Source organism: Silurus meridionalis, chromosome 11, assembly GCF_014805685.1.
Source record: "Silurus meridionalis isolate SWU-2019-XX chromosome 11, ASM1480568v1, whole genome shotgun sequence".
Taxonomy (NCBI): Eukaryota; Metazoa; Chordata; class Actinopteri; order Siluriformes; family Siluridae; genus Silurus; species Silurus meridionalis.
In genome coordinates, this window is record NC_060894.1 from 16,855,158 (window position 1) to 16,876,916 (window position 21,759).

General features: G+C 38.7%; 1 protein-coding gene across 8 annotated transcripts in view; it reads right to left on the reverse strand.

Annotated features, from left to right (window-relative positions):
• ntm (neurotrimin) overlaps positions 1–21,759 on the reverse strand; it is a 395,280-nt gene that overhangs the window by 32,266 nt on the left and 341,255 nt on the right. For all 8 annotated transcript variants that reach the window (XM_046861584.1, XM_046861590.1, XM_046861585.1 and 5 more), the window contains one exon: positions 4,591–4,716. In XM_046861584.1, coding sequence (XP_046717540.1) covers positions 4,591–4,716 — 126 coding nt within the window. The remainder of the gene's footprint in view (positions 1–4,590; positions 4,717–21,759) is intronic.

The following is a 21,759-nucleotide window of genomic DNA, read 5'->3' on the forward strand; positions in this document are numbered from 1 at the left end:
TATACCTGGTGTTCCTGTAGGGAATCATCGTAATATGGTGATATGCAAAAGATGTAGGCTATTGAATCACTGGTACTCAGAAACAAAAATCTCATCCTCCAGCAACGGGAATGTTCTTGGGTTCACTTTGCTCCTGAGATTCAGCTTTCGATAAGCTTCTAGCGCTCAACAAGGACCTCGCTTGGAAATCCGGAGCGTGTCAGTGGGAATGCCGAGCTGCAGATGCAGTGTGGGAGTTAGTGCTAGACGTCTTATTGCGAGGGATTGTTAAGAGAAGTGTCTGTCACTGAGACCATGGTGCTTGTATGTGTGATGATTCAGAGCTTTAAGCCCGAGTCTTCCTACAGGGCCACGTGTGACTGGCAGCAATATTACACATCAATAATGACCCAGTCCCTCTCATAACTAGCAAGCCCCCAGCCCCCACCCCCCTTGGACCACGGATTTCTCCTGCTGCTTAAAGGTCACACATGACCTAGTTGTTTCTCTGACTAATGATGTCTTCACCTGAGACTTCAGGTAGACAATTTCCTCGAGGCAAAGTCAGGATTGTGCCGTATTCTTTTCCTTTTTAAAATAATGGATTTGAGGTAGTTGACGCTGCATGGTACATTATAGGTGTTTATCACTAAACACTTATATTCTAATACAATTATCCATAACTCGGTCCTTGACTTACTTTACTAGCTCCATGAAATTAATAGCTTCATGGTAATATTTCTTATTTTGCAATGTTTTAATGATTTATATTCCCACTCTTGGTTTCACCCAAATAAGAATGAGTTCCCTTTTTAAATTTGGTTCCTCCCAAGGTTTCTTCCTCTTACCATCAAAGGGTTTTTTTCGTTGCCACAGTTGCATAACAGACTTAATTATTGGGGATAATTACATACAAATTTAAATATAAATAAATTCTATAATTCTTACATTCTATAAAGCTGGTTTGAGGCTATGTCCTTTGTGAAAAGCGCTATAGAAATAAACTTGAATTGATTTAATAGCTCCAGCACACATCTTAACTCTATTAAAACATTGATATGCCGTTAAATAGCACCTGAAAATTTTGTTGTTTCACAGCAATGGGGTGAATTTTTTTTTTTTCAAATTGAACCATTTTTATTTGTAATTACAATCTATATATACATTTATATAGTTTACAATGAGGTAGGTTCCCTGGTAGTCTAGTGGTAAGGATGAGGCGCTCTCACTGCTGTGCCCCGGGTTTGATCCCCGGTCAGGGAACCAGCCACTTTCAGTGCCTGTCTTAAGCCCAGATAAATTGGGGAGGGTTGCATTGGGAAGGGCATCCAGTGTAAGAACATGTGGCAATTCAAAAGTGTGGAGGATCCGCTGTGGTGACCCCTAACGGGAGAAGCCGAAAGATTTCATCATCACTATGAGGTATTTTAGATTGGTTCAGGTTATAACATGTCAAGGTTGAAGAGGGTTGGAAACTTATGCACTAAATAATAACAGCAGAGGAAGTTTTTCAAATGCTTCAATTTAAAAATAGGTGTAAGGGTTTAGTGGAAATAAATGGAGTTTAAGTCTTGAGAATGATTCGTATTGAAATTGGCAAGCTTGACACCCAGATATGAGACTGCAGTGTATTACACTTTATTTCATGATTCTTACATTTCAATATACTGATCTGCTATCACAGTAAAACCACCTGTTTATTTTTGTGTCGTTTCACCAAAACAGCTAAAACCCATCAAGGCACGGACTCCACAAGGTCTCAGAAGGTTTGTTGTAGTAGAAAGGGAACTATATTAGCAGCAGATTCTTTACATTTACATTTATAGCGTTTAGCAGAGGCCCTTATCCAGAGCAAGTCACACCAGTGGCAGTTTGGTAGAGCTGGGTTTTTTACTTGAGACCTTCTTATAAATTTAGAGGCCGAATCAACACCTTAAACTCCACGTCTTGATTTAAGTTTTCCCAGCAGAACATTTCCCATAGAATCATGCTGCTTCCTCTGTCAATGCCTTCTTTCATTATACATCCTTGTGCCATCTCTTAGCAGCACATGCACCTGGCTGTCCACATAATGTAAAAATTTCATTGCTCAATTGTCCAGATCTGATGCTCACCTGCCAATTTTAGGTGCTTTCAGCGGTGGACAGGGTCAGCACGGGCGCTCTGACCAGACTACTGCAGCACAACCCCATAAGCCGAAAGTGGTTTTGTGTTTTCCGACACCTTTCTCTCATAGCCAGCATTAACTTTGTGAGCAATTCTGTGCAGCTGTACAGTAGTTCGTCCGTAGGATCAGAGTATTCTGGCTAACCATCGCCCCCTGTGCGCATCAGTGACCCTTGGACTACTTTTGGTAGACCTGCTGTGGAGATGCTCTCATCCTTTCATCTAGCAATCACTCTTTGTAGGCCCTTATTAAAGTCACTCGGATATTTACACTTTTCCATTTTTCCTGTTTCCAACTACAGCTTTGTATCGACAAGAATCCGGTGAGACAATACATATCACGATGCACAAGTTCAGCCAACTCTAAATTTAGGTTTGTGTATATACAGTAGCACTTTTCATTAAACCACAAAATAATCTGCGTTTGATTATAAGTGCAACCACAAATAGGGCATGTTTGTTCCTGATGTTTTTAATGGCATTTGAACATATTCCCGCCTGAAAAACAAACCGCACCCAAACAAAACATATTGCCGTCGACGCAAGGTTTTTAAGCAGTGCCCCCTGGAAACAGTAAAAAGTAATGCTAACATTAGTGGTGTTCCCTTATGCTAGTTCATGGATAAGAAGACTGATAGACTTTATTGCCAAATGTTTGCGGACACCTGGTAAGGTTCCCTGGTGGTCTAGTGGTTAGGATGCAGCGCTCTCACCGCTGTGGCCAGGGTTCGATCCCCGGTCAGGGGAACCAACCCCAGCCATTAGGGTTGCACAAGCCTTAGTGCCGGTCCCAAGCCCAAATAAATGGGGAGGGTTGCGTTAGGAAGGGCATCCAGCGTAAAAACATGTGCCAAATCAAACATGTGGATGATCCTCTGTGGCGACCCCTAATGGGAGAAGCCGAAAGAAAGTTTTTTTGCGGACACCTGGTCATAAATATGGCATGTGCTTTATGAGCATCGCATTTCACAATTTGCTATTATTATTCCTACTACTTTTCTGGGATTTTGGAGTGTGCTTGTGGAGATTTGTGCTCATTCAGACACAAAGGTGTTAGCAAAGTCAGGTACTGATGTAGGTGAGGTGAGGAGGCCTGAGTTGCAGTCAGTGTCCCAATTAATCCCAAATGTGTTCAATAGGGTTGAAGTCAGAGATTTATTTATATATTCACTCCAACCCATGTAAAATCATATTTTAAAGAAGTTTGCTTTGTGCACAGGGACATTGTCATGCTAAAACAGGGTTGGGTCTCCTAGTTCTAATGAAGGGAAAATGTCATGCTACTGCATCGAAAAACACCCTATACAATTGTGTGCCTTCAACTTTTGTGGAGAAAGAAAAACACCGGGCCGGGAAAGTCGGGTGTCCCAATACTTTTGACATATAGTGTATTTAGAGGTCGGGATATAAACTCAAAACGAAAAAACTGTGGGTTTTTTCTTAATATCGATTTTGAGTTTTTGAGAATCGTTACAGTATCGGCAAACAAAATATCGCGATACTCGCGTGTATCGATATTTTCTTACTCCCAAAACAGCAACTTCATTGAGAATTAGCTTATTTGCTGCCTAATCTATCCTTGATAAGTTCCACTCCAACCAGATAATTGATGGTTTCAATGCTACGTCTGCTACGGTATCCTGCTGTATGTTTGTTTGCAGATAAACCGAATGCTTTCATTTGGGTATTCTTCACCTTTAACCATGTACGTCATAGACATGATGTTTCCTTTCTCTGCTTTAACTGTGACAGTTGATCTTTATTAATTAATGCTGTAAAAAAGTGGTGCCAGACACCTGTACTGTATTATAATAGAGCCATCAAAGCTCTTAAAAAACATAGCAGTCACATCGATGTCATATTAACATTTCAATTACCGGATTCTTGTACTGACACAAAGGCAGAGAGAAGTGGGCTATTACACAATAGAAGCGCATGAATCATTAAACATTCAAATGTATTTTTTTCCCCCCCTTGATAATGTGAAGCCATGCAGGGTGCAGCAGAGGAACAGACAGGCTCGAACGATGTTGATTTCTCTACGGCCCACACCGATAGGCAAACGTACCACCCAGTTTGTATTGAAATGTCTACACACGCCCACGCGTGCATCTTATCTCGTGGAAACGGTACACTTTGAGCGTGACGTGTAATTTGGAATATTTGTAAGACCCTAATAAGGGATGCAATATCACAGATATTTGAGGAGACGTGAGAAGAAGGTACAAAGCTTGTTCCTGATAAGCGATGAATTGAAACGTTAGATTATGGAAATACAAAAAAGATGGCAGGAACACCTGTTCTCGCACAGCACACTTTCAATTTGCTCACACAGCCAGTTTGACCTATTGTGCACCGGAACCTCAGCTGGAACCGAGCTGCAATTTTCAGCGAATATAAATATCTAGTGCATGACATGAAAAAAACAAAAGCGGACTCTCTTACCTTTATGGGACAACATTTTCCAGCTGATTGCAGGCTCTGGCTTGCCGTTCGCCAGACACATCAGCGTAACGTTGAAGCCTTCGTTCACTACCATAGTTTTTGAGAAGTTGAAAATCTTTGGAGGGACTGAAAAGGAAAGAGGAAATGCAGATATTTATTTTTTCAATCAGAAACCAGGAGGAAACTCGAGAGCAACACACAATAAAAAAACAAAAAAAAAACACCATTCATGAATGTTTTCCGAGCAAGAAAACATTCTCCAATTTTCCAATGTAGTCTCGTTCTCCAATGTAGTCTCCTCTTCTCTAAGTGGATACTACATGACTTTAGAAATCGCACAATCGCTGTACTGCATATACTACACAGCTTTCATCAATTGTAATGTGTTGTTTTGTGGGCAAATATAGCAGAACTGTTCACCTTGAACAATCACGGATTAAATCCCAAATCTTAAATCCCACTTTGTCATGAAAATACTGTAATAATGAGAACTGCCTATCATGTGACTGTCTCTAGTGAAGTGAATAACACTGATTAACTCTTCATCATGGCACTTGGTAGTGGCTGGAATTTATTATAAAGCAAGTAAACATTATTATTATTATTATTATTATTATTATTATTATTATTATTATTATTATTATTACCCTCACAGCTGATGTGTTTGAAGCAGGAAAAATGGGCAAGAGTATGAATTTGAGAAAGTTCGACAAGGGCTAAATTGAGATGGCTAGACGACTGGGTCAGAACATCTCCAAAACTGCAGCTCTTGTGGAGTGTTCTTGGTCTGCAGGGGTCAGTATCTATCAAACAGGGTCATGGAAGGCCAATCCAACAAACGAGCTGCTGTACTGTAGCTCAAATTGCAGGGTCAGGACTGTTTTGCCAGCAAAAGGGAAACCAACACAATATTAGGCAGGTGGTCATAATGTAATGCCTGGGCGGTGTATATTTGTTGTTTCTATGACATGCCAGATTTTTGTTATAAAAGTAGTCTTCTCATGCTCCCATTGTTCCCGTACACAAACAGGTGAATGATAACACTAGATTAAGGATTTCATCTGTGAGTTTCTTTTTCGTGTTCTTTGTTATAAACATGCCAAATTAATCACGAATATCAGGCATGCTTGAAAATACAGTACCACCTGGAACAACACATAGTCTAAAACTGTGTTGTTAAATCGTTTACCAAAAGAAAAAAAACATTCACATGGTAGGTGGACATGCAATATGCCTTAAAACTGTTTGTGGTGGAGGATAGGTTGAGGGCCTTGGGGTCTTGCAGATTTAACAAATTAACCTGAAACAGAGATGGGAATGTAATTCGGAAACAAACCTTGATAAAAAAAATTGCATTTCTCACTCTTCATGTATACAATTCCACACCTGAGTGAAACCAAGACCCTTGTTTCAACTCATCTCCTGTTTTGCTTGCCAAAGCATAGCTGAGAAACGGCAGGCTGAATAACCCAAATACGCTGGAAACTAAAACAGAGATATAGCACACAGAAACTGCCCCTTCACACAACCCTTTTAAGTTCTTGGCTTAAAGACAAGCAAAAAAAAAAAAAAAGCACAGGCAGGACTGGGAGCATCATGCTGCAATATTCTTTCAGCCTGCCCCAAGGTGCCAAATATGAATTAAATATTTGTTTGAGATAAATGTTTAAGGTTCTTGTTTTCCTCAAAAAAAAAAAATATAAAAAAAATAAAATGAAAATATTGCTGAGTTATTTGTATTCCCCCTGCACCCCAGAGACATTAGGTACAGTACATTCCATGACAAACTGCACCATTGCTGTGTTTTAACCATGAGGAAATAGTGCTATAGTGAGTGGCAAATAACGGTGCAGTGTTGAAATTAAAATAAAGCTGTTCCAGGCTCTCACGCATACTTACAAGCACTCACAGGCATGTGTGGGTGTAAATATTTAAAAAGACCAGAGTTCACGGTAGTCTTTTCAGGCTAGTAGGAGTGTCAATGAGAATTATGGGAAACTTCACCTCTCGGGGTGGTTTCGGAGGACCTTTTGTTTTTGAAAGCTCAACAAGCATAGGGTCATTTTTATACAGTGTATATACAGTCTATCTATCTATCTATCTATCTATCTATCTATCTATCTATCTATCTATCTATCTATCTATCTATCTATCTATCTATCTATCTAAAAAAAATTTACACCCAAATTTTTTTTACACCCAAATTTTAACAATTTAATTTTACATATAAAGCAGGCACCAATGCAGTACAGTACCGATGCAATACAATACGATTCCCCTCTTTTACTTTACAGTGTGATCCGATTTTGATTTGATTCATCGCAATGCAATTCAAAGCAATATAATGCAATGGAAAAAACATGATACTATGCAATTCAAAATGGTACAGATAGTTAACTTTTATTTCAACAGGCCTTTGTAGAGCAAAAAAAACCCCAAAGATTAAATAAAACCAGATGTTCTTTTCCTGTTCGGTTTCCAGGAAGATGCAGCTCTACCTCTGCCATGTTAATCTACATTGTATGTGACTCTCAGGATACGCCTCGGTCTCCGCGTTGTTAAACGTCAGATTCACGTAGCAGCAGTGGTGCTGAGAGAAGGCGCTAGAGAATCTGTTTAACGAGGAGAAATCAATCTACATATAAAATATTGGTCACTTTCTAAATAATAAATATTAGGGCTGTCAATTGATAAAAACATTTTATCGCGATTAATTGCATGATTGTCATTAGTTAACTCTTGATTAATCGCAACTTAATCACACATTTTTATCTCTGCTAAATGTACCCTAAATTAATACGTTTCGGGTTTTTAAAACTCTAATAAACATGGGCATGGACAAGTATAGATGCGTTATGCAAATGTATGTTTATTATTAGCGAAACCATATTCAACATAGAGCATGAAAACAAAATATTGTTGTAAATGTTTTAAAGTAATTATGGTGTTTCAAATTATATAAATCATCAGGACACCAAATGAAACTTTTGCTACATTTCAACACGGACTGTTTTAATTGCCGGATGTGTACGTCATGGCGGATTTTGGTGCTTGATTTGAGAATTGGAGCATCAGTAAAACAAATGTTTAGTAATTAAAATGTAATTTTTCAGTGGGAATAATTCTTTTTATATCTGAGTAAAGAAAGGACGTCGTGAATAAATGAAACAGCTATATATATATATATATATGTATATATATACGTAGCTCTTTCATTCTGTAGTTAATTCCGAGCAAACACTATTTCAGCTGGTCGATTCATCGAATGCATTTGCACCTCAGAAATGATGTAAAAACCACTGCTGTGGCATTCACGGACGATGCTTGAGTGCAATGAAAGGTACATTTAGACCACCACTTGAGAGCAATAACGTGAAGCATGTGCTCTCTATTCGCTGTATAGCACGGTTCCTGTACATGCAGGGGGAACCAAGTGATGTGGTGACTTTATCTGTTTTAAACGCTTGCCTGGGGCACTTATGGTTTAAGTGGGACAACAATTAATATATCATCACGTGACAGTACTACATAATCAATTTTAGTAGGACGAATAGTGTATGCATTTCCAGCTAGCCACTATGTATAAACTAACGACTAAAGAACAGTTGATTTTTTTTGTTGAATGTCAGTTAAAGTGCATTTCAATCTCTAACTGTTTTTTTTATTGTTTATTCCTTTACACCTTTTTTAGTGGCTTTCAAAAAAGCATGTAATGATTGAAATGATTGCCTCTCATAAAGTCAAGCATTGGTATGAGAGCTGGATGAGAGTGCAATATGTGTTTATTTAAAAAAAATATATATAAAATAAAATAAAAAAACACAAGCAGTTGAGAAGACAAGGACAAATCCAAAATGATCCTCAAATCCAAGTGATCTTCAAACACAACTTGAACAGGCTTTGCGTCAAACAGCATGAATAACTTTAACACAAAGCAAAAGCTCTGGCTCACTGTATTTATATGTTTCTATGTAAAATCTGGGTCCTCTGAGTTTGCGCATTAAAAACACTTATGTGCGAATAGGAAAGATATACTGTAAGGGTCATGTGACTGGTCATGTGGCGTGGTTTGTAGGGGAAACTATGTGTCACGTCTCTAATAGAAAATACCATCTACCTACTGTGAAAGAGTGACAGGTTACAACCAGATTTGGCTGTATAGGCTTAATATCAGACTCATACATGGTTATTCATTAGCAATTCATTGGGACCATTAAAAGAAATTAGAAAAAAATGTAAGAAAATGATTACTTCACTTCTTCTTCAAAAATGTCACTCCAGTCACCTTCAGTAACCACTTCTACAGCGATTCACTTTTTCCACATTTTATGTTACCGCCTTATTCCAAAATGGATTAAATTAATTATTTTCCTCAAAATTCTACCAACAATACCCCATACTGACAATGTGAAAGAAGTTTGTTTAAAACCTTCGCAAATTTAATAAAAATAAAAAACTAAATAAAAATCGTGTACATGAGTATTCACGATCTTTGCCATGACACTGAAAATTGAGCTCAGGTGCATCCTGTTTCCACTGATCATCCTTGAGCTGTTTCTACAACTTGATAGGAGTCCACCCGTGGTAAATTCAGTTGATTAGACATGATTTGGAATGGCACACACCTGTCTATATAAGTTCCCACAATTAACAGTACATGTCAGAGCACCAGAGAGGCCAGAGAGGAAGTCTAAGGAATTGTCTGCAGACCTCCGAGACAGGATTGTATCGAGGCACAGATCTGAGGAAGGGTATAGACACATTTCTGCAGCATTAAAGGGCACAGTGGCCTCCGTCATGAGTAAATAGAAGAATGCTCACAACCACCAGGACTCTTCCTAGAGTGGGCTACCTGGTCAAACCTGATCACTCTGAAAGAGCGACAGTGTTTCTCTTTGGAGAGAAGAGAACCTTCCAGAAGAACAAGAATCTCAACAGCACTTCACCAATCAGGTCTGTATAGTAGTGTAGTCAGACGGAAACCACTCCTCAGTCAAAGGCACATGACAGCCCACCTGGAGTTAAGGCACCTGAAGGGCTCTCAGACCATGAGAAACAATACTCTCTTATCTGATAAACAATAATTGAACTCATTGGCCTGAATGCCAAGTGTCATGTCTGGAGGAAACCAGGCTCATCACCTGGCCAATACCATTCTTACAGTAAAGCATGGTGGTGGAAGCATCATGCTGTGGGGATGATTTTCAGCGAGAGGAACTGGGAGACTGTGCCAGGATCGAGGAAAAGATGAGTGCAGCAATGTACAGAGACATCCTTGATGAAAAACCTCTCCAGAGCTCCCTGTACCCAAGAATAGGGCAACAATGGGGCGACACTGTAATTGTCCTTGAGTGGCAAAACCAGAGTCAAGACTTAAACCCGATTAAACAAGTCGTCAGAAATTGGAAAATGGCTGTGCACGGACGAGCTTAAGAAGTTCTGCAAAGAAGAACTGCCAAAAAATAGCTTGTAGCTATTGAAGCTTGTAGCATTTTACTCAAAAAGACTTAAGGCAATTGGTTCCAAAGGACCTTTAACTTGAGCAAAGTCTGTGAATACTTATGTACATGTGATTTTTTGTTATTTTTTTAAATTTGCAAAGATTCCAAACAAACTTTTTTCCGTTGTCATTCTGGGTGTAGAATTTCGAGGAAAATAATACATTTAATGTATTTTGGAATAAGACTGTAACACAACAAAACATGGAAAAAGTGAGGTGCTGTGAATACGGTGGTAGAGGAATAGATCTGAAGCCTAATCATGATGACACTAGGCACAAAAATATTCACTCCGTTCAGACGTTCATCTTTCTGTTTCGACCTGCATGCAAACAAGCACAGCGTTTTATAACACTTTTCAAAAACGCTCTTCCAAATGGATCAAAATTCTTTTTTTTTGCATTGTAATATAGACTGAAAAAATAGATATATTTATAAACTGCTTTTTTTCCCCCCAAAAGAAACAGTCACCTATTCAACCCAAAACAAACAGGATGACGAACATTTCAAGTGACAGAATGTTATAAATAATAAGCCAAAGCTGCTCGTGTTTTACTGCATCCGCAATACAGAAATGTATGCGTTTTCAACAGGTTTGGTGTGGACAAGCAATTTTTGATACACATTTCCTGTGTAAAACACAAATGCAGTTTTCAGATTGATTTGGAATAACATAGACGTAGCCTAGAAGTGATTTTTGGAGTCAAAACAATTGCATTACCAGTTTGTTCAGTTCCCTATTAAACATGTGTAGAAAACTTTTAACGGACAATCCCATTTGTGAATGTGCTGGTAAAGGACTGAAGCTCCAACTGTATACTGAAGAAACTATCAACCAACTCCCACAGAAGAAAATAAGATTTGAAATGTGGAAAGTTGAGTCAGATTCTCTTATGTTGAATATTAATTGTGGGAGTGCTTTAGGCTGTAAATATTTATCGCCGGTGTAAAAAAAGGGGGAAAACACGTTCTTTGATAATTATGTCAACATGGAACAGCATCTGGTTTGCTTATGAGGATGAAACTTGCAATTCAGAGTAGCTCAGCTGGTAAATGTGACAGGGAGAAGACCTTATTTTGGATGCAATAAAAATAAAGAGTAATGGAAATGTCACAAACACTACTCGCTGCTATTGAGTGCAGATGTTATTATGACATATGTATTATGTTGAGGGGGCTGATTTGCATTTCAAAGCTGGAATCTTAACAAAGGTTGCCATCGCTGTCTGGGTGTGTATTCACACGGCGTAATACAACGTTTTTTATCCTGTTTGAGGCTTTATAGGGACGGGCAACTATTAATAATGCATCTAACGCCGATTTAATTCCACCTAACCACCGGAAATGACAAAGTACTTGTGAAGAGTGTGTGTGACAGGGGCGCTTTGCTACTGTTCAAAATGTTGTTGTAGTGTGCATACTTATCCATTCAGTTCTAGGACTGCAAACAACAAAATTCCTCATTTTGGCTCAAGTTCACTCAAATTAGACAATTAGTCTGCTTTGAAACAAAATGTCGGTCCTAGGATGGCTGTCCATGACAATAAATAGCACCTAATACCACCAAAAATATAGCATTATTTCTTTCGATGCTCGCCGTTCTCAAACACAGCCTGAAGCCCCACCTCTTCACTTACATTTATCCAAAGCAACGATTATTTAATTTGAGCATTATACGCTTAAGGGCCCAGGAGCAGCAGCATGGTGCTACTAAGATCTAAACTCATGACCTACAGTATAGATCAGAAGTCCAATGTCTTAAACACTGAGCTATCACTTTGCTTCTTGTTCTATTTCTTTTGGCTGCTCCCATTAGGGGTCGCCAAAGCGAATCATACATCTCCATACTACTCTGTCCTCTACATCTGCCTCTTTCAAACCAACTACCTGCATGTCTTCCCTTACCACATCCATGAACCTCCTCCTTGGTCTTCCTCTTTTCCTCCTTCCTGGTGGCTCCATTCTCAGCATTCTCCTGCCGATATACCCCATGTCCCTCATCTGCACATGTCCAAACCATCTCAATCTCACCACAGGTCTCACCACAGTCCTATAAACTTTCCCTTTCACTCTTGCAGATACTCTTCTATCACAAATCACTCCTGCCACTCTTCTCCACTCACTCCACCCTGCCTGCACTCTTTTCTTCACTTCCTTAACACACTCTCTGTTACTTTGCACTGTTGACCCTTAGGTACTTAAACTCTTTCACCTTCTCCACCTCTTCTCCCTGCAACCGCACCACTCCACTGCCCTCCCTCTCATTCACACACATGTAATCTGTCTTACTCCTACTGACTTTCATTTCCCTTCTCTCCAGCATGTACCTCCACCTCTCCAGGCTCTTCTGAACCTGCTCGCTACTCTCACCGCAAATTACAATATCCCACAAATCACCACTTACTTGGCTACCGAAATAAGTAGGAAAAATCAGCATGATAACTAAATAAAATTAGCTGGTTTTTTTTATTTTTTTATTTTCTATTAGAGACAATACTACCTTTCTAAAATTCATAAATTTAAGTACACATTAGAGTACATACAGTGCTGTTTGATAAAATGTATACTCCTCCTAACTAACTTGAGTACTTTCTTTCGGCTTCTCCCGTTAGGGGTCGCCACAGCGGATCATCCACATGTTTGATTTGGCACATGTTTTATGCTGGATGCCCTTCCTAACGCAACCCTCCCCAATTTATCCGGGCTTGGGACCGGCACTGAGAGTGGCTGGGGATGGTTCCCTGACCGGGAATCAAACCCGGGTCGCAGCGGTGAGAGCGCTGCATCTTAACCACTAGACCACCAGGGGACCTTCCTAACTAACTTGAGTGATGACAAAAAAATAATAAAATGCTATTTGTCACATAAAAGCCAATTTTTATTATGGCACCTAGTGGTCAAAAATGGGAAAATGCAACAATTGCTAGTAGAGGCCCATTAGTGTAAGAATCACCCTGCCCAATTCTCAGCAGTGAATACAGCTTACTGTTTGGTTTAGTAACTTTACAAATACTCTGCACCTACTGAAATCTTGCTTTGTAGCAAATAATCAGATAATGATACATTAGAGTCACAATAAAATAAAGCAAAATTAAACCTGACTCTTAGCATCGTATTCACTAGATAGTAGCCTACAGCACAAGCCAAGCACCTTACCCTCTCAAATGAATTTATTTGAAGGCTGTGTCCCGAAATCTATGGTCACAAGCCTCTGCTGAGTACCATTTATCTAATAGTTATGCAAAACTCGAGTTTTTTTATTCTAAGGTTTAAGAGCAGCTACTTAATCTTTCTGAAACATTCTTCAATGCCCACTTACCCTAAAGCACAGCACTATTAAGATTTCGTCTAATGCAGGCAGTGGAAGTGATATCTCCTCTACCATATGGTGGGCAAAATGCCTTTGGGATTATGAAACACAAACTCACCTTGTAAATCACATTGACTTTCTCACAACAAGACATTTCCAAAAATATATTTTCTGCAGCACAAAAACAGGACCCGGTGTGTAAACAAATGCATAAACTAGCAGCTATAGAATGCTACAAGAAGACAGCTGATGAGGAGTAAAACTGAACTGCTGAGGTGTATGGCAGCTTTACGGGAATACCAAGTGTTTGGACCTCAGTCTTTATTAGTTCTGTGGCAAAGAAGTCTTGATGTATCAGGGTGAGGTGTTGTTTCAAATAGCAACCCAAAACTACAGCCAATAAAGTGCTTATTGTGAGCAACTCTCTCTTTTATTGCACAGTCAGTCACAGAGTCAACAAAAAGACGTGTGCGTGTGTGTGTGTGTGCGCGTGTTTGCGTGTGTGCGTTTAAGTACGGTAAACCGTGCTAAATTGGAATTTGAACGGCAGTTTCATCCTTTCACTTCTGATGACGTTTTTTATCTCTTCAAACTAAGCATAAGCCAATGGGGGGACTCCTGCTGAATTTAAATCATTTCCCACAGCTGTTACTGGGAAATGAAAATAAATCACTTTTCACAGATTTACTTAAATCTAAAAAAGAAAAAAAGGCACAGCCTTATGACAGCCCATGGTGTTTCCATGTTATTAAGTTGGGACCTGAGATGCAGCATAGTGATGTTCAGAAAAACCTTGTTATGGGAAAAGAGGGCAGGTTGACAAATTTAGGCACTTTTATCTCCATATGCAAAAGATTAAAGCCACATTTTCATTTTAATAATGATTACAAAAAAAGTTCTTATTTAAACACTTCAGTCATATGTGCAAAAATAAATGTAGTTATCTAATTTATCCTTGGGGAAAAAAATATACATTCAATGCAGATTGATAAACAATGCATTGCTACAAAGCCTACTTGAGTGCATATAAACTCGAGACAATTTGGACAATTTGATATTTATCCATTTATAGAGTATAACTAGCATGCTCGCTTGTCAAATCTTTATTAGAACAATACTTCTTTGCACTTTATTTGTTTGTCTGTTTAGGTTTTTCACATAAAACCAACTAATTCTTGACCCTCATGGATGCCTCCATTTCTAAACCCATTTGACTTCAGTTATTATAGCTTTCTGCACATTATAACCATGCATAAATATCCAGGCTTTCTCTCCAATTTTATATGGACACCTGCCAATTTCTCCCCAGCAACCTGTCTGACGGCAAACATGCGCGTCCTCTAAAAGCCAGCAAACTGCATCTTTTCGAACTACTGCTCCTGTTGCATCACAGGTCAGTGTACAGCACTCAGAGGAAAGCTCCCCTGGCTCTCAGTCATTGACAGACTATCAATCTTTAAAAAAAAAAAAAAAAAAAAGAACAATTCAGAGCAATTGCACAGTAATATTCTGCTTTTCTACTGATTTTCAAGACAAAAATCAAAACACATGAACATATTAAAATGATTATCAAATAATAAAGTTTTTTATAATAAAATTATAAAAAAATATTGTAAACATATTTTTCACTTATTTCGTATTTTCTTTTATATATATATATATATATATATGGTATAAATACTGTATATATTGTGTTGGTCCCCCTTTGCTGCCAAAACAGTAGCTACAGTAGTTTTGGAGATCGATTACATATATTTATGGCATTTGGCAGATGCCCTCATCCAGAGAGACTTACAACGGAGAAGGGGAGGGTTAAGGGCTTTGTATAAAAGCCCAGCAGTGGCAGCTCAGTAGTGGTGGGATTTGAACATGCGACTTTCAATCCAAAGTCCAAAGCCTAACCACTGAGCTACCACCTCCCCACCAGATGCTCTGACCCAGTCGTCTAGCCAACACAATTTGGCCCTTGTCAAACTCGCTCAAATCCTTACACTTGCCCATTTTTCCTGCTTCTAACACGTCAACATTGAGGACAAAATGTTCCACTAACAGGTGCCATGATGAAGAGTTAATCAATGTTATTTTTCACTTCACCTGTCATAATGTTATGATGTCATAAAAGTGTATAATGGGTATGTGTAACACTGTGTGCCAGTACCTGATCTTGCAAGTCATACATTTCCTGTTTAGCTATTTTGATTAAAGATCTTGTTTTGCTACCTTGTTTTTATTTTTGAAGTTTGGATATGCCTAATTTGCTGATCACCTGACAATTACCCAGTTCTACTGCCTAACAGTCTTTCAAAAAAAAAAAACCTTACTCCACTTCCATCCATCTCAGCCTACTGTCCCTGACACTGTCATTATTGTTACAGTCCACAAACTGTAATAACAGTGCACAATTTTTATATTATTAATTTGCAGCTAATTTGAACTTTAACATTCACCTGAATTGATTAAGCTGTTTGACTGGAATAAAATGCAATAGAATAGGAATAGAATTAATGGACTGTACTTTTTTTTTTTTTTTAACAAAGTCCTTATATGGATTGGACTAGTTTTATATGCGGAGGTGCTAATGTATTTCTGGGATTTTTGCTCTGCACTGCACTTTTTTTATAGAACGCGCACACACACACAGAATTCCATTATATTCTGTCAGTAAAAAAGTTTGTGATTTGTCATCCTTACAATGGCATTTCAAGCTGTGTTTCATCCTATTGACACCATACCAAAACCAAGTATTGCCAAATATAAAAAAAGACCAAAAAAATATATAGACAATGAATAAAAGGACTTGTCAGAGAAGTGATATTTCCATAGTTGTTCAAGTTGATTTCCCAACACAAATACAATACAGCCTACACTGTTTTGGGACAGCTGAGATATTTAGCCATATGTGATTTTCTCTGAACTGTTACCACAAAGTTGGAGACACACAATTGTATAGGAGATATCTGGATGTGGTAGCCTTCTATAATCCCTTCACTTGAACTAGGAGAACCAAACCTGTCCCAGCTCAACAATGGTCCTGTCTTGATCTTGAGTGGCCTGTTATGGAGCTCTGACCTCAACCCTATTAAACACCTTTAAGATGAATTGGAATGATCACCGCAATCAAAGCCTCCTCACGTCACATCGTTACCCGACTTTATTAACACCCTTGTGGCTGCAAATCTCCACTTTAAAATGCACATCTACCCAAAAGAGTCGAGGTTATTCTAGCATCTAATAGGGACTACATTTGGAATGGGATGTTCAAAAAGCACATCGAAATTTTATGCTCAGGTGTCCAGAAACTTTTGTCCACATAGTGTCCATACACATTATGGTTATGTTACCTGCTATGGATGAAGTGTAACTTGCCTCATACCAAGCAATTATAATTAGGGTCAAACTAATTAGTTTAGTCAGTATTAATTATATGCAGTATGCATGTGCACATAATGAAGACTCTCCCGTCTGCAGAAAGTTACTTAACAGACGTGTTCAGAAATATTATCTTTTTCATTTAATTCTTGAGGTATTTGATTATTGTTGGACATTTTTCAAATTGTAGGTTATTACAAAAACAGATTATTGCCAAATAACACACGCATTCACTTCCTTACATATATATATATATATCTCCATGCAATCCCTTTGCTACTATACATACTTTTAAAGTAAGGACTGGGGAGCTCTGAGCTCTCTTCAGTGGAGTGAGTGATTTCTGTTTGAGCTGTGAAAGGCAGCAGACTTCAAAATCTACACCTGTGCGCTCAATCTCTCAAACAGGACTCTCCAGTGAACAGTACCGCCTAGGCTTTGGTAAATGAGTGGAAAAATAAATTGAGAGAATGGAAATAAAAAAGTCAGAAAGACAGACACAAAGCTGGATTGATAGCATTCATAGTCATACAACGGTGTCATTTCTCAATTGGGCTACGGTGGAAGTGTTAAGTTTACAGAGACTAGCATGAAAACAATTAGCACAAGGCAAATTTACTATAAATGCTAAATTTGGCTATATTTGGCTCTCTTGGCTTTGATAAGATGTCAGAGGTGTTTTGTCTACATTCTACTTCCTCAAGTCCGATTTCACTCGTCAGATTCTTTTCAGATTTTCTATCTAACTGATTGGGAGTGTAAGAGCAGCGAAATCAGTACACCAAGCTGTAGACCACCGCAGACGTAGTTAAGTTCTTTGCGAAACAAAGATTATGGGTGGTTCTATGAATCTCTATTACCAAACTGAGACAGTAAAGTGTAACCCTGTTGCACAAAGCTGCACCTTTTTCTAATTAGGCAACAAGGACCCAGTCACTCTCTTCTCAGCAGACTATTAGTCTCAAATTTGAGGTGATACCATCACCTGGATTCGTTGTGCTATCAAACTGGTGACGGCACGGAAAGAGTGCAAGCGTTCCAACAACAAGTGTGTGTTTTCACATTCTCTAACTGTGTCACATTGTGAAATACAGCCGTCAATCAAGTAGCTGCTTCCATCTGAGCCCCGACATGGAATGAAATAAAAGCCAGGGAGGTGAAACATAGTTTTTGCTAAGTAAATCTGAAAAAATGATATCAGTATGTCATTATGGAAATATAACAATAGAATGTGTGGACTATTTATACAACCTTCTGTGTCCTTTCAGATTGGAACAGCTCCCACCTACAGTAAAAATCAGCTGTACGGCTGCCATTTTGTCTTTAAAGAGACAACCCTTGAAATAAAAATAGTGTCTAATAATCCCATCCAATCCTGTGGTATAACATGAATGAGTTTGCAAGAAAAATGACGGTTCTAATGGGTACTCAACAGGAGAATGCTACGCTGCTAGAGTGATTGATGAAAGGCTTTTCAAGATTACACATTAATCAATAATTCATTGATTACAATAGCTTTCTGGGTAATTACACTTAATAATTAGCGTCACTTAAAAGCGGGAAACGAAAGCGAACCGGCGTTGCATCCATTTCCCGGCACTACAAAAGTCGCTTTGCGGCTTTGACCCTAATTCTGTCTGTGTGTTGCTGTGATCTGTAACCCAATTAAAACAAACACAAACACAAGTCTATAATATCTGATGCAGCTGCAGCAATATTGTTTTCATGCAGAAAATGTCAGATGATTTTACATGCAAATGATGACCTCTTTCATGAGTTGATTATCATACACAAGCTTTAATCAGGGCACGAGTATTTATTTCATCTACATTCTGACTCGCTCACTCTTTTCTGCCTTCTTCAAAGAAGGGAAAAAAGGAAGGGGGAAGAGAGCAAGAAAAGAATTCGACAAAGACGTTATAGAAAGCATCCTGAAGCAGCTGCATGAGGAAGAGGGGGCTGAAGGTTTTATGGCAGATATCCCATAATCTGTGGTAAGGGAGGATAAAAACTCTCCCTGCCACGGTTTGGACAGTAATCCTGCCCCGTAGGTGACATATTCAAAAGTTAAAGACAAAAATAGCTGCCGCCCCTAACAGCCTCTAAAGGGCCGGTTCAGAATAACTGATCTGAAGCTTTTTGGCAGTGATCTTTATGAAGAAAAAAACAAAGCATGCAGAATTGTAGGTAATATAAAGACATTTCAGGAATTTCATTCGCTTTTTTGACAGTAATAAAGCGGTGTATAAAAATGCAGTTTTACTAGGAACTAAACGTCTCCAAATCCAACATGCTTTACTATGAAAATATTCTTCTTTTAATACCAGTACATTTTTCTCGGTTGCTTCAGTAAAACTTTAAGCACATCATTGCTGCAAAATGCATCTAGAGTGTTTCTCATCACGAGTTTCAATAAATCAGAGCTTTTAACATGATCTGAAGGAACATGCAGGCTTTACTACGGCAACAAAAGTAAAAAGGTCAAATATGAAATAAATCTACAAGATGGTTACAGCCTCCATGGTTACTGCCTCTCTAAGTGAAGCATACCCAGGGGGTCCATTTTTTTTTATTAGTGGAAAAAATAATAACATTATCAGGGTTCGTATATTATTGAGTTCCTATAATTGTAAAGCTGGTCATTTAAAGTGGAAAAAAATGATCTTGGTGATTGAGATGTTGGACTTCTGATGCAAAGGTCATGAGTTCAGCGCAGCTAAGTTGCCACTGCTGGGCACTCAATCAAGTCCCTTAACCACACAACTGTATAAATAATACTTGAAATCATCATGAAATGATAAAGATTGCAGAATAAAGTTGTAGACTACAATGTTTTTGTGTATTAATAAGCAAACAAATTCAAATCGAACTATTGTAAACATGAAACATGCCTAAAGCAGTCGATTAGCATTAACTGGCTAAAACAGGAATGAGAACATGAAACAAAAACCAGATCAAATTCTTGAAAAAAACAAAACACAGACCAAAGGCTGAACAAAGTAAACTGGATGTATTACTTCACTGAGTGAAGTAATGAATGAAAGTCCTTTTAAATAGCTCTAATGTGTGTGATGGGAGTTTGAATAGCATTATGATACCGACAGATGAAGTGAATAACACTGATTATCTCTTCATCATGGCACCTGTTAGTGGAACATTTTGTCCTCGAAGTTGACGTATTAGAAGGAGTAAAAATGGGCAAGCGTAAGGAGTATGATAAGGGCCGAATTGTGATGGCTAGACGACTGGGTCAGAGGATCTCTAAAACCTCTTGTGGAGTGTTTCTGGTCTGGTCAGTATCTATCAGTAGTGGTCCAAGGTGAAATGGCAGCAGGGTCATGGGTGGCCATGGCTCACTGTTGCACGTCGGGAGCAAGGTTGGTCTGTGTGGTCCGATCCAACAGACGAGCTCCAGTAGCTCAAACTGATGAAGAAGTCAATGGTTAATGGTTATATGGGTAAAGCTTTCGATGTTTCAATTAAATTAACAACAGTATGTAAAGACCTTACTAACATTGTTTTGTTCCCCACATAAGCCCCATCCTGTATGTTCAGTTATTTATCCATGTGCATAGATTTTTTTGTTATGCTTGCTGATATATTGTTTTCCTATAGTGTGGCAGTGATTCCTTAACACTGATCAGAAGGTCAAGGGTTCAAGCCCCAACACTGGCAAACTGCCACAGTTGGGTCCTTGAGCAAGACCTTTATCCCTCTCCGCTCCAGGGGCACTACATCTTGCCTGACCCTGTGCCCTGACTCTAACTTCCTAACAAGCTGGGATATGTGAAGAATTGAATCTGAATGTGCTGTAATGTATATGTGGTAAACAAAGGCTTCTCCTATTCTAGAATAGGAATTGCTTTTCCACCCACATGGGTGAGCCTGAAACAGCAGGTGATCTTTTTTCTACACGTAGCCAAGAATTAAAAGTTCAACACTTCGAACAAACTCAAAAAGCAACTTTATACCAAAACTGTTTTAACAATCTTATTGAAATCTAAACGAGTTTAAGCACCCGATTATTAAGAATGACAAGTCTTTACATCTGTGTGTCTCAAAAGTGTTGATCCTTCTGCACCAAAGAGATGTGTCTGTGGTGCAGACTGCAATTCTAAGGTAGTTGCTATGGTTACAATATATTTCATTACAATCTAGGTAACATTAGAGTTTTAGAGCACTGCGCATGTATGCAGGCACTAACCACACAGCCCATGGAGCAGCAGGCAGGCTCTGTAGGCAGTGATTATACTGACGCTCATTAACCTCAGATTCGAAATAATTTTAATCCAAATCACATTTTTGTCGCATTTGCGCCATGCTCCTGATCAACCCGCGGTCTGCGCAATTAAGCACAATGGCTCGGCTCCTCATGAGGTCATGATGGAAGTTAATGAAGTTTCTACACATACATGAGACCTTAAAATCGCAATTTGAAACTATTGCAAAGTGTATGTGTATGTGTGTGTATATATATATATATGGGCGATGACGAAACAAGGTAGTTGTAAAAATGATTTTGCATAATATTTTTAAGTCACAATGTACACACCACCACACAAACATATAGAAGAGGAACATTTCAGATGAATCGACCTAAAAAAATAACAAAATAACTGCAAAAAGGCCAGACTGCCGACAATATTTGCATTTCACACGTACGCAAATCAAATGAAATCGGCTAAATTGCCTGCATGAGCACGCTCTAATTACAGCGCAAAATTGTTGCACCAAATAACAATTTTATTTTTTTTCCGATTAATTACATTTAATTAATTTCATTAATGAATTAAATTAGAACAGAATATGCCGTTACCGACTCTCCCAGACATTCTATGAGAAATCAGACACTGAGCACCTCCATATAAACAAAATGGCATGTTCCTCATTTCATAACACATCTGCATTAAATTTTCGACTATTCGGGGTAGCTCCTTTGCATGTACATGTCTTCTTCTACTTCTTCTTCTTCGGCTGCTCCCATTAGGGGTC